We start from the raw sequence: 15,753 nt of genomic DNA, 5'->3' as shown, positions 1-15,753 counted from the left end.
TAAGAAAACTGAGAGGTTATGATTATCTAAGCTTTCTATTGGAATAATGATTACTAAGACCTACATTCTCTGATTTACATTTTGGTTTTGCTTCTCTTATTTCAGTTTTTGGTATATCTCAGAATTTTCTTGATTATACTTACACATGTTAAATTTTAAACAATAATCTTGTGCTAATTTTGTATTGTTTCCTATTTATTTCATAGATCTTCACATCTGACTACTATCTTCCAAATATTTGATAAAGGAAAAATGCCAGAAACACTAGTATGTATAAATGAATTGAAATGCATGAAAGCATAGATCACTACTTCTCGGTTTTTATTTGTTGGTTGGTTTTTGCCGTGTTTTAATTTAAATGTTGGAGGAAACACATTGGTGTGAAACATCAGTATATAAGAGCATCTTTTTCAATACATGTTAGCAGGTGGGCTATTCACAAATGACTGCATTATTAACCAGGGCAGTTCCTAGACTTTTAAGACATGCTTACATAGTCTTCCATTAAAGTCTCACTAATGTGACTTTGCACTGTGAAAAGGTTTATGTTTTGGCATACCTGTCTGACTTATGCGAAGCTACAGAGAGCAAAAGCATCAATTATAAATGTTTATGTCTAAATTGACAGCTACAGGTTCTAAAATCTTTCTCTAGTTTCATGTGTCAGAATCTTTTCTTGGTTTTTTTTGGCCTTTTAGGGTAGTCTTGTGTGTTTGCATGTTTACAAGCCCCAGGCTGTTAATACTGTTAAATTTTATACATCAGGCAGGAAGAGGATCTTAAAAGTCATTGTTGGGCAGAGAAATATTATGAAAGTTAAAACAAAACAAACTTTTCATATTAAACCATTAACAATGGCACATTTCTTACAAATCAGTGATACTGTAATTGAACTGGAGACATTTTTAGAGCAAGCTTGCTTTGGCTTTTTCACCCTCCGATCTGGAATCTGCTCACAGTGCTGCCAGCTTAACCAAAAAGGATTAACTCTCATATCCAACTGAGAACACAGATAATTCTCAGTAATTGGTAAAAAATGAAGATGAATGGGGCTGAGAGATAAGGAGCAATTAGCTCATCAGCAGTTACAGCTGTGCACTCAATCCGGATCCATCTCTTGAGTCTCGGCCCCTTTTAAAGAATCTAAGCAGAATAAGCATAGGACACTCCCTCCCAAAAAATTGCTATACCTGCCCATCATTTCTCTAGTCTTCCATTTTATTTCCTTGCTATACAAAGACACCTGTCATAGCATGCTATGTAAATTACTCCCTCTCCTAGGACCTATGTCTAAAGCCAATCTTCTTTTTAAAGTTTCCCCCCCCCCTTTTTTTTATAACAGAAACCAAATGACTACTGTAGACACTCTTAAATTCCCTGTCAATCGTTTCATTATAGCAGCATCATCTGTTTGAAAATATAAGCAATTCCCTCATCTAATTATAGGAAGGATTTGAGGTTCATTAACATTGCCAAGGCAGAGGATCCAATGTGCAAGTGCTGGGCTCTGCTCGGTGGCCTGCGTTCTCAGCTTCCTTTTATTTGCTTTCTCAAGGTCTCCAAGACTTTTTCCCGAAATCATAAAACTAAATTTTCCTTCCAAATGGACACACGTGTGTTGGAGGAACGGAAATGACTGCAGTGTAAACAATGCTAATTTTGCAAGAAGAGTATTTTTTAAAAACGAACTAAAAATAAAGAGATAAGGAGCTAGTCGGCTGGGGAAGAGGATTTATCTCCCTATCTGCCCAGCTGTTTTGTTTGTTTTGTTTTGATGACTGGTGGAAAGAAGAAAGGTAAGAAATACTGCTGTGGAATATGATGCCAAACTAGAGTTCTAAGGCTTACTTGAAATTCCTACGTCCTTTGTAACTAGAGTAAGTTTGAGAAAATGAGTAAAAGTCATGCATTTGTGACACGTGTAAAGGACTCAGTTTTTCAGGAGACTCAATAAGGACACTCTTGTCCCTGTCCCCCACTGTCCAGAAGGAGAAAATCCTGAAGTATTTAAGATTACTTCACTTCCTTCAAGAAATAGCAGCAGTAACAGGGTTGTGACTATAGTTTAAACAATGAGATTTTCTCAGGACATCTGTTTTAAGATCACATTTTGAATAGATATGAACTCATTTCCTCCTAAGCAAGCAATCTACTATTGTTGATAGCTGTTTACCAGTTCTGTGAGTCAGATATTAGCCAGCAGCAAAGGTCCTCTTAAATCCTCCAAGTATTCTTTAAACTGTGTACTTAGTGTTTTCCTTAAATAAAATGTTAAGAGAAGTAAAAATGCAGGCTTTTCCTGCCTCTGGCTAAATTACAGCCCCCAAAGCCTTGCACTTGGGAATAATATTTAATGCATTTGTCTTTAAAGAGTTACTTCCTTTGTTGTCATTATTTACTGGACAAGATATTAGGCTTAGTGAGTATTTAAATAACACTGAAACTATTAAGAGATTCTCACTACATCAATATTTATGAAGCATTTAAATACTAGATGTAAAATTCAGTTTCCTTTATTTAGATTAAACCGATAATGATTGATTTAGTAGCCTTAAAAATGTGTTCAATGCAGAAAAACAAAGTTTAAAAAAATAAGTAGATAAAAATACAGTGCTAGATATCGTTGAATTGACCTTGGGTTCACTGGTTTTAAATTCCTCCTTTCCAATATCTCAGTGCCAATTTCCAAGCAGCACTTTTTTTAAAAAATGCTGGTTATGTAGATCAGTCCTTAAAGCAAAAAAATAGCAATTTATCTGGCCTGTATGTTGTGGATAGTGTTGCCACTAAAGAGAACCCAGGACATTTTTCCTTCTTATCTGCAATGTAGCTCATATCAGCCAACCTGTCACAAGATAGTACTTGATATAAACAAGAGATTGCAAAGACATCTCAGTAATCAATATCAGGATGGCTACAGTATGGAAACCCCAACCAGTGCATATCATTTGTCTCAGCATCTATTTCTTTGGCCAAATGAAGCATTAATTCAAATCATAAATCTATGGTGATTTAAATCTGGGAATGAGCACCTGCCCGCTTTAATGATTTATTTTGTACATTTCAGTAAGCAGGAGATTTGTCTATATGAACTGACAGGTCACCTTCAGATGCCAGGAGCAGACTGTTTATCACCATGCAGACTAGCATCTCATCTTAGCAAGTAAATATTAAACTAAAAGAATCCAATTGATTGTGGATGAGGGAGAATGGAGACAGGACCATATATTTTACTCAGCGGGCTGATGCCTCACTCAGATCCATCTGGGGGTCCTCAGGTCTCCCGAAAGTGATCGTTCCGTTGGAAGGTTGGGAGCTCAAGGTGACCAAGTAAAATTGGGATATAATTATTTGTCAGTGTCAAAGGTGGCTTGAAGCTCCCCTTCCTGGCTAATTCTTTATGATCCATTTTACAAACTCAGGAGAGTCAGGTGCTATTAAAAGAACCCCTCACCTCGCTGAGACCAATCAAAACAAATCAAGCAAAAGCAAAAATCTATTTGCTGGTACAATAAGGTTTTATTTACCACCACAACTAAAGGGGGAGGGGGAAAAAAACAAAACAACACCACAAAAAGGAAAAAAAAATGCAAACCAAACGAAAACCCAACATAGGAAAGGCTTCACTATTTAGCAGAGTTGGCAAGCTAGAAGAGCTCTGGAGTCCTGAACTGACTTCAAAAACAAGCCTGAGAAACAATAACACATCATTGAAGAAGGCCCTCCCTCAGGGGCTTCTCACTACTTCAAAAAGCCAACTGATGGATTCATGAGAGTACTATGTTTGTATTCTGAAATACAGACCCTGAGATTCTTGGGATTCCTCCTAGGATTCAGATGCCTCTGGACCATTTTCCTCAATTCTTCAAGCTCACTAACTAGTTCTCTTGAGACTATTTGCTAATACAGTCATCTCCATCAGTGCTGGGGCCCCCCTGTGAGTGAGGGGATTGTCTCTAGATTATGGATGTGTTCCTAGGATGAGCAAAAATCAAAAGGCACAGTAAGATCCATTTGGAAGCAACAACTGTCTCCAAATTCCTTCACAAGTCTGCAGCTGGATAAGAAAAATTTAGCAGAGAGATAAGAAAACAGAAAGAGAAGGGCAGACAGGGCAGTGGCAAAAAGAGGTGGGAGGTCATTTTCAGGAGGGCATTTTGAGAAAAAAAATAATAATAATAATGGTTAAACAAAGAGACTAACTGGTGATCAACAGCATGACAGTGGAAGCCGTGATACACGAACTCACAAAGCAGATATGTTGCATATGACATTACAGATGTGGAACTCAGAAAGTTGACCTAGCTTTCCAAAGTTGCAAAGAAGTTACTCAGCAGTGAAGAAGTAGCAAGTATTACCCTCAGATTCCAGGCTCAACTCAACAACTGCTTTGATCTAGTCATGCCCTCTTCACACTCCAAATCATCCTCTGTGTCTCCCCAAACTACACCGTCCTCAGCCCAATTCACCTTACCCTGAGCACTAGATAAAGGTATTGGCAAGCTGTGGTGTGGGGCGCCTGGAGCACCCAGGGGCCCACTCTTGCCTCTCTGACCCATCTTTTCTCTTCCTCCTGGACAGTCCTCCAGTAGTCTGAGGACTCATGTGTTCCCGGGCCTCTCGTCTGAGAGGGATGCCTTGTGTATCTCCAATATATGGTAGAGAACAAAGAAACAAACAAGGGTGGTAATAATTTTAACTTCTTAGAAGGTAGCACTTTGTAGGACTAGAAGAACAGTGATAATACTGTTTTCCCAAATGAGCTGAATCCAAGAGGAATGATCTATTAGCCTTAAAAGTTTAAGAATCTCAAAAAGTAAAAACTGCTCTGGGAAAATTCAGACTTCACTCTAAGGCAATCAATGGGTGTAGAGTTTGCTGGGGGAACATTTACATGCATTTCTACTCCTAGTTGGTGAGGAAAATAAGGAGTACAAAACACCAACTAAATAACAGGGGGGAAAGTCTTTCTTTCCAACTAAAACGAAAAAGAGAATTCCTATTGCTTATCTGAAACCATTATTGTAGTCTTGTACTGACTCAACATAATTAAGGTAAGCTGGAATTTGATCAATAGACAAATATTGGTCTGTGACATTAAATGTTAAATACATGGTGGTATTTAACCATAAGCCAACTATAATAAGCCTTATCTTATGCCTGCTGATTTTTTTCAAGACCAGCGTCGCTTCTTCTGTTCAAGCAAATTCATAAAGGCACCATGTTTTAAATACAGCTTGTTCTGACTGTTGCTAACCTTCCATTTTCTGACAGTGTACCCTGTCAGTAGTTGTCCTGCTAATCCCAAGGCAGTGCCTTTGTGGGAGTTCACATACACCAGGTGTTCTCTGGGAGAAAGGTGGGCGATTTCCTCCTTTGAGTTGAGCTGTGGTTCATCCTAGTACCCCCTATCAAGAAAGTCTGCATTATAGTCCCTCACTTCTACAATTAATTTAAAAAAAAAAAAACAAAACCAAGATTTTGTTTTGAAATGAGAGAACTACCATCTTGTTGGAACCGACCCATAGCTAAGCTTTGGGTGGGTTTTCCGAGGCAGTTAATTGCACTGGAGGAGATCATCCTTCTCCCACAGAGCAGCTGGTGGCCTCAAACCGCGTGCCTTCAAGATTGCAAGGCAGCTTCCTGTCATTAGGCCAACCAGAGTTCCTCAGAACTTTTAGAGTGGTCAGTTATTTCTTTGTAACAGTGTTCTATTTTTTTTAGGCCAAAATAAAGACAAGACTGCTATTCTAAAACAATATACAATAAGTGGTTCTTGAAAAAGAAGTCTAATTTCTTCATTTTACGGCAATATTGCCTGATCTTTGTAAAGCCTGAATTGACGTGTGTAAGCCGTGGCCTAAATGATCCACGGCCCTCTCTGCCTTCCCACCAAGAGCATTATAAACGCCAGCCCTGACTTTCCCCTCAGGCTCTTACAAATTCACGAGTCTTCACTCTTGGCTCTTTTCCACTTCCTTTCATCCTTTTAAGAATTGTCACCACCTTTCTTGCAACCTACTCTCAAATCAAATCCATTACACTAAGTCCTCTTCTATTTCCCTGCTGCTGTTCTTCTGAAAACTCCCATTTGTCCCCTTTCCACAAAAGAAGTGGCTTTTTTTGGCATCCCTGGCAAAGTGGTATTTTGTTTTCTGTGTATTAAAAACAAATTACTTACAAATCTAATACTGATGTCCAATGCATGCATCCAGGAAAATGCAAAAGTAGCATTTGTTCATAGACTTGTAATTATGTTAACAGACTGCATGGAGAAACCAGCTTAATATTTTAAGCAATATTCGGTTAAGATGTTTCATGAAAAAATATAATTTAATGGAGCTGCAGTGAATTACTGTGTCTTTTATGTGAGTCTACAGATAAATTATTTTGTTCATATCTCTCACTATCCAAATTTCTTTTGTCAAGTTGTATTTCAAGAACTTATACATTTTAAAGGGGAGCAGTTCAGCAAAGTGACAGAACAAAACACGTTATTATATCAATGCAGAGACACCAATGGAGAGGAAAAGGAACCATTTTAAAAGGAATCCACTTCGAAAGTGGCATTTGCATTAAAATAACATTTAAATAAATACTCAAAAAAGGATGAATCTGTGTCTTTTGGTTTAAGAGTGATTGTTAAAATCATCTCTCTTTTTCTTTAAATCAACAAAGAAAAAGGAAAACAAAATTGAAATTAAGGATTGTTTATAAAAAGGAAGAAATTGTTAATGTTGTTTATAAAAATGAATAAATAATCATCACTATAATTCTGGTAACATGTGAGAAGATATGTTTACACTTTTAGCTGTAATGATTAACTTGATAACTAATCCATCAAGGGGGGAAAACAAGATGTTAAAGAAACATTTGCCTTCACCTTCCCTATAATTATTTTTTTAACATATTCTGATTGGAAAACTATTTTCGTTATGAAAGATGCAGGACTACAGACATAAAGTTGATCTTTGTCATGAGAAAAACTTTGTTGATTCATTTAGACTGTGTGTTATGGGAATTGAAGTAGCTTCTTCAGAATAGCTGCTGTCTCCCAAACTCAAAATACAAACCTCTTGGATGGTCAGCCAATGGCTTTGCTCTGCAAAACAAACTAATTTGGTAGCAAAATGGATATACTAACTTTCAGCGACCATGAAACTCACCGACACTGGAATTCATGTCCCCATTCTCCGCGTCCGCTCCGTGCTGGTTACTGCTAGCATGGTAGTTGCTCATTGCTTCTAACTTGATTTTTTTCACCTTCATTGCTTCGGCAATGGCTGCATTGGTAGCAGCAGCAGCAGCTGCAGCTGCTGCTGTCAGGCCTGAAAAAGAATAAATTAAAGATTGAGTAATTCAGATTCTGATCTTCTTTGCAGTAGTTCATCTACTTAGAGAACTCACATGCAAAATTCGAATATCCGAATCCTGCATTGGAACACTAATATATATGTTCCTATCCAGCTTCCTGATAACATTGATGTAATGGAAAGACCATCCCCTAAACTCCCAAATTATATATTAGCAGAAACATAATTCATACAAAGAAGGATATTAGTGGAAATGCAGCCAGTGTTACGTCTCACAGAAACCCATCTGAATAAGTCACTCACTGATGGAATTTCTCCACAGCTCCTCAAAGGAGCCCTGGTTACACAGTGGTTAAACACCTGCATACTAACAGAAGTGAATGGTTCAAAAACATCAGCACAGAACCCTGTGGCAATCTGTTTCCATCAAGATTTACAACCTAGGAAATCTGCTGACATACTTCTACTTCATCTGAGAAAACTGCTTTGAATTGAAACAGATTTTAACTCTCAAAAAGAGGGAGAAGAAGCTCTGATTAGGTTGTAGATTACAGGTTATGCTATAATCTAACTGAAAGGTCAATGGTTCATATCCACTAGCTGGTCCTGGAGAAGGATGGAAAGTCTTCTCCCAGTAACATTTACAATTTCAGAACCTGTTAGAGGGAGTTGGCCCAGTGCTAAGTATCTGAACTGCAATCCCAAAGACAGACAGTTCAAATCCAGCAGCTGCTTCTCAGGAGATGGACAGGCAATCTCCTATGTGATTTACTGCCACTGAAAACCCACTGGAGGCTCAGCTGTGGGTCAGTTTTGACTTGATAACAGACAACAATCACAACCTGAGTTAGACTACAGCAGTGCGGATGGGGTTTGACTTTAGCCTAATTCACAATCTCTTTCCACCAACTATGCTGAACAAACCACCACCAGTACACCTCCATGTCCTATTCTTCAAGCCTGTTCTTTTGCACAAGCATTTCTCTTTGTCTACAATGCTGTTGCCCCATGGACGCTTACTTCCTTGCCTCATAATATTCTAGAAGAATCCTATTCAAAATTAGGTCTATTTGTATACCTCTAACGGCTTTCCTGTCCTTTCCTCTTCCCTTGCACCAATTTCATACTTCCATTATAACATATGACTCGCCGCACTATAAGTACTTGCTTGTATATTAGATGTTCCTACTACATTGTAAATGATTCAAGGCAAGGACAGTGTGTATCTAAACAGTTTAGTATTTCCCCATATGCATGGTGCTCAAAAAGCAAAATAACAACAGCTATCCCTTTACTTATACAAGTTGTTGTTAGGTGCCATCAAGTCAAATATGACATATAGCAACCCTGTGAACAACAGATCTGAACCCTGTCCTATCCTGTGCCATCCTCATTCATTGCTGCAGTCATTGTCTCAAGCCGTCTTGTGGAAGGGCTTCCTAGCTGTCAGCCTTGCTCCACCTTTCCATGCATAATGTCCCTCTCCACAGAAAAGCCTATTCCTAGCAACATGTCCGAAGTATGTGAGATGGAACTTTATCACCTTTGCCTCCAAGAATCACGCTGGCTGTACTTTCTCGAAAACATGTTTGTTCTTTGGGCAGTCCAAGGGATATTTAGGTCTCTTCTCCATCAACAGCTTAAAGGCATCACGTCTTCTTTAGTCATTCTCATTCATTCATTGCCCAGTTCTCAAGTGTATAGTGAATGGTTAAAAATGTCATGCCTTAAATCTGGTGCACTTTAGTCCTCAAATAATATCACTGGTCCTCAACAATTTGGAGCTGTCCCTGACTGCAACTTTTCCAGTGCAATTTACCTCGAATTCATCTCCTGATTGCTGGTACCAAGTGTATTGACTGGGAATCCAAGTAAGAGGAAATCATTGACAGTTTCAATATTTTTTCTCTATTAGGATGATGCCTATTGGCAACATTATATATTGCCTTTACACACACACACACACACACACACACACACGCACACACCTTCTGGTGGTTTAGTGGTAAAGAACTGTGCTGCCAAAACAAAGGCACACGCTTAAAATACACCAGCTACTCCACAGAAGAAAGGTAGACAATCTCCTCCAATGTAAATTACTGCCTTTTAAAAAGAAGGACTGGAGCCATGAATCAGTTACAACTTGATGGTACAGAATTATATATGTATTATATATATATATATATATATATATATATATATAATCTCTAGTTAGATAGATGTTGTCATTGTTGTTTGCCATCAAGTTCATAAAGTCAAAACCAACTCACATATGACCATCCAGTGGGTTTTCAGAGGCAGTAAATCACATGGGAGAAGACTGTTCAACCTTCTTCCATGGAGCAGCTGATGGATTCGAAGTGTGTGTGTGTATGTGTGTGTGTGTGTGTGTATGTGTGTGTGTGTGTATTGCTGTTAGGTGCTGTTGAGTTACCTGCAACTCATAGTGACCCTATGTATAATAGCCCTAAACCCTGCTCTATCCTGTGCCAAACACACTGTCTCCGACACAGCTGCCCCCATTACCCCAGTGACTGAATCAAGCCATCTTGAGGGTTTTCCTCTCCTGAGCACTTCTACTTGAAGTTAGTAATGTACAGAATTTCTGACTATATATAGAATTTATGTAAGCAAATGGTCTTACAGTAATTTGGTATTTTGTAACTGTTTATAAGTGAAAACAGCACTATTTTCATGAATAAGGAAAATATGGCATAGAATTTAAATGTTATTCTAATTCCAGGGTTTTAACTTTTACCTACTATGCTGTGAAGTTCATCCAGAACAGTTCCTCTTTGTTCATCTGGAGACTAGGAGGTAGGAGTGGATGTGAGATGGGAATAGAAACTGAGACCACAGAAGATCCTAATGTTAACACTATTTTAATTCACCTATTAACCCAATGTCATTGCCATTGAGCTGACCCTCCAGTGGGATTTGAGAGGCTGTCAACACACAGGAGGAGACTGCCCATCTCTCTCCTGTGGCGTTACTGGTAGAGTCGAACCACCAGAGAGGTGCTGCCCTTGAGCAGTAAAATTCCCTATGAGATTTTGCTTTACCCACTGGCTCGGGATAATCATAAAGGTTTCTGAGACAGAGAGTTCTTTTCTTCTTTCAATACATAAACAATGGCCAAGTTTCTTCACTACATCCTGGCACCCCTTTATTGAGAAATGACAAGATACTGGAATTTAATGACCACTTTGCATTCTAAAACTTCACCATTCCAGGATAGGCTATGTGTTCTCACCCCCCCCCCCCCCTTTTTTTTTTTTTTTTGCAATGGCTGATTCAGTATGTCTCACTCCTTCACTCCAGCCCACTTTAAATTTATCTGTGTGATTGATTTCCTCTCCCAGCTGGTGGATTAGAGACTGAACACCTCTCTCCTCCTTTTCCTCCCCACTAATCATCACTTCTACTTACGATAGCAAATAAGTTACAGCCTGGACAATTAGAAGAAAGTCTTTTTTTTTTTTTTTTCTTTTTTGCCCCTTTGAGAACCTCAGCTCTTTTTAAAGAGGTTAGGGGCAGATCTCACCTCTCCTTTAAACCAGACAAAAAGAAGCTCTGATGAGTTTCACCTCAGAGCAAAACACCCTTTGGAATGGATCTTTGCAGGAAAAACTGATAATCGTCACCTAAAAAGCTACCAAACTAAGAATCAAAGAATCCATCTGAGTCTGGCGTGGACATTCATTGCCTTTTAAGTCTCAACTTAAACGGATTCTCTCATCTTCCTATGATTGAATTTTCTCCCCAATTACTCATTTCCTTTAAAGATGTGTCTAAGTATTTTCTTTCCTGTTCCCTTAAACCTCTCTTTGTGTTCCAGAAAATCTCTCTTCCTCAGTTTTTCTGTCATAAACCTGAACATCCTACTTGGCCTTCATTTGGTTGCCTGGTGCTGTCCCGTCTCCCATTTATGACACTTTCAGGACCTTTAACTTTGATTTATGCTGCAAATAATTCTTGTTCCATAGGATTCAAATAAGAAAGATAAATCTGTCAATTGTGATATTATTATTAGATATATCTGAGTCAAATTGAGCAACATGAAATGTAACTTTATGAGACATGGTCTTAGATACATCATTTAATCTCATTGAGAACAATTCTTTCATCAGTAAAACAATTCTATTTATAAAGGAATAGTATAAGGATTAAATAAACTATGGGAAAGATACCACGTAATACTGAAGGAAAAATGGGTTTGCATTATGTTGTAGGTGCTCAGTAAAGATAACTCACCCTCCTCACCATTCTTTGAGGTTATCTGTGTTTATAGACACAGTGACTACAGAAATGGGCTCTGGTGTGTCAGAGATGATGGGGATGGAACAAAATAGGACAGGGTTTCTGTCTGTTGTTCATAGGGTCACTATGAGTCATACTCAATCTGAGGACATGTCCTAACAACAGCCATACCAACATTTCAAAAAGTGGTGCAGCTTCTCAAGTTGTACAGCAAAGTCATCCACGGACCTTTCAAATCATGCAGCGGGGGGCCTCATACCATCTGAAAATCTACCTCAGGATGTCAGAGTTTGAGTCCCTGAACTTTCTGTCTGATGTCAGTGATCCACAAGTTATCTGAATGTGCAGCCTGGGTAGGGAAAAAATAGACCCTTGTACTTTTTATTGACAAGTCTTTTGGAGAAGGTCTACTTGAATGAATAAATGCAGATAGTAGGTGTAAGGTTTTGCCCTCTAATCTCCTCCACTTAGGCTGTAACAGCAAAAGGGCACATAGGTTTGTTTGTTTTTTTTTTAAGATATACTTTTGTAAACATCTATCACAGTCTCTGGCACAAATGGCCACTGAATTTTTTTTTAAAAATTTTTTTCCCAAGCTTTCAGTAATAGAAAAATTTTAATAATTATTTTGAGCATGTCAACAGAAAGTAATATTACTTTTATGTTAGAATAAAAGGGAATACATTATGGCTAGCAAATCTCATTAAAATAATATGAGGCATGACTTTCAGAAGGTACATCTTGCCTAAAGTTAAGAGGGGGGAAAATCGCAACTCAAATTCATTGCATTCAAGTCAGAATCAACTCATAGCTGACTCTCCACTAGACTTCTGGGGCTGTAAATCACACAGGAAGAGACAGTCCATCTTTACTCACAGCAACTGCTAGTAGATTTGAAGAATCAGAAAGGCGTGATCTTTTTGGGTTAACAGTGCAATTCCCTGGAGACTAGATTAGCAAAGAGTTCCTAAACTATCTCTAGTATTTTGTTTATATTTCCGAAAGAATCTAAACTGTAACAATATTTCTTTTGTAATTAAGAAGTATCTTGTGCAAACACTTCCCAATCTAACATTTGTACATTCTTATCCCATGAAATCTTTCCCACCATCCCAAACTTAAGTAGTCAAGAGTTTTCATGAGGTTTAGAATTCAAAAAGTACAGCAACTACTACAGTGGATATTTAAAGTCAAATGTTCACAGCTGGAATAAGTCTTAAGTGATACGTTGCAAATTAAACAATTTCATAAGAATATTTGAACTGAATGCACACATTTCTTTTTTATTTTTTATTTCTTTTTGAATGCACACATTTCAATGAGATGATTAAATACTTTACCCATCCATTCTCCTCCCTTCCGCCCCCGCCAAGAATCAAATTTTTCAGGTGTGATTTTGCTTCCCTTTAGACAAGATGTTTTGCCTAATGGTCAGGTGAAGTATCTCTTAATGTTTCATCTTGGCTTCATCGGGGTTATCAGGACGCCGCCTCATATGTTCTTTTACACTTTTATCTTCTTGTTCTCTATAGTCTCACATCAATTCAAATGTGTTGAGCCCTGTAGCCCTGCAATACCATTTTCAAACAGCATACGGCCACCAGCCTGCTGCTGCAGTGTAAACATTGTTTGCTATTTGACCCCTTGCATATATTTTTTTTAATCACATTCCACTATTCATAGTTCACTCCTTGTCTCACATTCACTAAGTTTTATACTAATACTACTTCAAAGGGAGCTCTGGTGGTGTAGCCCCTAGGAAACTGTGTGGCTAATCCAAAGGCAGCACCTTTCTGGCTGTTCAATGCACTAGTTGCTCCATAGGAGAAAGGCGAGCAGTTTCTTTCCATCAGATTTACAGCTCTGAAAACCAGCAGACGAGTCATCTATGAGGTTGCTCAGTCAACAATGAGATAAATTGTACCTTCCACTACAAAATCACCATTGTCTTTAACTCCTCCAACCAAAACAAGTCACTTTCCTTTTAAAATGAAGGGATTTACTGTTTCTCAAAACAATAATCTGTACAAAACTTTTTTGGAACACATAGGCTTCCCTCATGGTCACAGACACAGAATCATTTTGGGGAGTGGACCGAGGCTTCTGTTTTAAACTGTTAATGCTGTTGATTCTCATGCTCACTGCCCTTGGATGACTCATTGACAGTAATTTACATTAAAATGTGCTTAGATGCTACTGGAAATCTTTATTAATGATAAAGATCATTTGGGCAGTGATTTTTTCAAATAAATTTCAGCATGATCATATTGTTGCTATTTGCTGTGACTCATGCAACCCTTTAAACAGTAGCTATGAATCCTGCCCTGTTTTGAGCCAATCTTGCTGATTCGAATGCACTTGCCCCAGTGCCACAAACACTGTGTCAATCCATTTCATTCTAGGTCTTCTTCTCCCGCACTTTTCCTCCACCCTTCCAAGCATTATGCTCTTCTCCAAGGACTAGTCTCTCCTGGCAACATGCCCAAAGTATATTGGACAGATTCATAATCCTTGCCTCCAAGTTTCACCTTCTCCAGAACAGACCTGATTGTTCTCTTGGTAGTCCATGGTATGTTCAGTACTCTTTTCCAACATCACAACTCAAAGGCTTCAATTCTTCTGCCATCCTTAGTCACTGTCCAGCTTTCAGATGTACAGCAAGCAATTGAGAAGACTATGGCCTGCATCAGATGCACCTTAGTCTCTAGACTGATACCATTGCTCCTTAGCATTTTGGAGAGGCCCTGGACTGCAGACTTTCCCAAAGCAACTTTTCTTTTGATTTCCTGGATGCTGGTATCAAGAATGTTGATTGTGGACTCAAACAAGATGAAACTATTAACAATTTCAGTCTCTTTTCCATCAATAATGGTATTGCCAATTGGTCTGGTTGCTGTTGAACACTGTCGAGTCAGAACCAACTCATAGCTGACCATCCAGTGAGTTTTCAGAAGCAGTTAATCACTTGGGAGGAGTTTGTTTGTTTGTTTGTTTTTATCCTTCTCCTGTGGAGCGGCTGGTGGAATCAAACTATATGCCTTTGGGATTTCAGTGCAGCTTGCAAATTTATAATGGTCCTAGTAATCAGAGTTTTAAGGTATCTAACAGTGTCTTGACTGGAAGAGAGTGATATTTGTTCCTATCCCAAAGAAAGGTGACCCAATAGAATGTGGAAACTACAGAACAATCTCACTGACTTCACATGCAAGCAAGATTTTACTGAAGATTTTCCAAAAACGACTGGAACGGCACATCAACAGAGAACTACCAGAAGTCCAGGCTGAGTTAAGAAGTGGTTGTGCTACTAGGGATATTGTAGCTGATGTTAGATGGATCTTGGCTGAAAGCAGGGAATCCCAAAGGAATGTCTATCTGTGTTTCATTGACTATGCAAAGGCATTTGACTGTGTAGATCAGAACAAACTATGGCTGACTCTGAGAAGAATGGGAATCCCAGAACACTTGATCGTTCTAATGCGAAACTTATACTTGGACCAGGAGGCAGTCTTCAGAACAGAGCAAGTGAATACTGCATGGTTCAAAATTGGGAAGGGTGTACGCCAGGGATGCATCCTATCTCCATACCTTTTCAACCTATATGCAGAACAGATTATCCGGGAGGTTGGGCTCTATGAGGAGAAATGTGGGGTCAAGATTGGTGGATGATTTATCAACAATCTGCGTTATGCAGATGACACAACCCTGCTTGCTGAAACTGAAGAGGACCTGAAGCGCCTGCTGGAGAGTGTCAAGGACAGCAGCCTACAATATGGATTGAGGTTCAATGTCAAGAAGACAAAGATTCTCACCACTGGACCAATAGGCAGCATCAGGATGGATGGTGAAGAGATTGAGATTGTACACAGCTTTAGTTTGCTTGGCTCCATAGTCAACAGTCTTGGCACCAGCAGCCAGGAAATTAAAAGGTGCATTGCCATGGGAAAGTCTGCTGTTAGGGACCTCTCCAAAGTACTGAAGAGCAATGGTGTCTCTCTGGACACTAAGGTGCGTCTGATACAGGCCATGGTCTTCACAATCACTTGTTATGCATCAGAGAGTTGGACAATGACCAAGGAGGATAGAAGGAGAATTGATGCCTTTGAGCTGTGGTGCTGGAGAAGAGTATTGAGAAAACCATGGACTGCTAGGAAAACAAACAGATTTGTCCTGGAAAGGGTTA

General features: G+C 38.9%; 1 protein-coding gene across 1 annotated transcript in view; it reads right to left on the bottom strand.

Moving 5' to 3' along the window:
• The window catches only part of DACH1 (dachshund family transcription factor 1), a 581,146-nt gene that overhangs the window by 265,371 nt on the left and 300,022 nt on the right, over nt 1-15,753 (bottom strand). The window contains exon 3 of the mRNA XM_006882713.1: nt 7,167-7,328. Within this exon, the coding sequence (XP_006882775.1) occupies nt 7,167-7,328 (162 nt within the window). The remainder of the gene's footprint in view (nt 1-7,166; nt 7,329-15,753) is intronic.

The sequence above is a fragment of the Elephantulus edwardii genome, unplaced genomic scaffold (assembly GCF_000299155.1).
Source record: "Elephantulus edwardii isolate Elephantulus edwardi_28Jun2011 unplaced genomic scaffold, EleEdw1.0 scaffold00023, whole genome shotgun sequence".
Lineage (NCBI taxonomy): Eukaryota > Metazoa > Chordata > Mammalia > Macroscelidea > Macroscelididae > Elephantulus > Elephantulus edwardii.
This window is presented reverse-complemented; position numbering and strand designations above follow the sequence as displayed.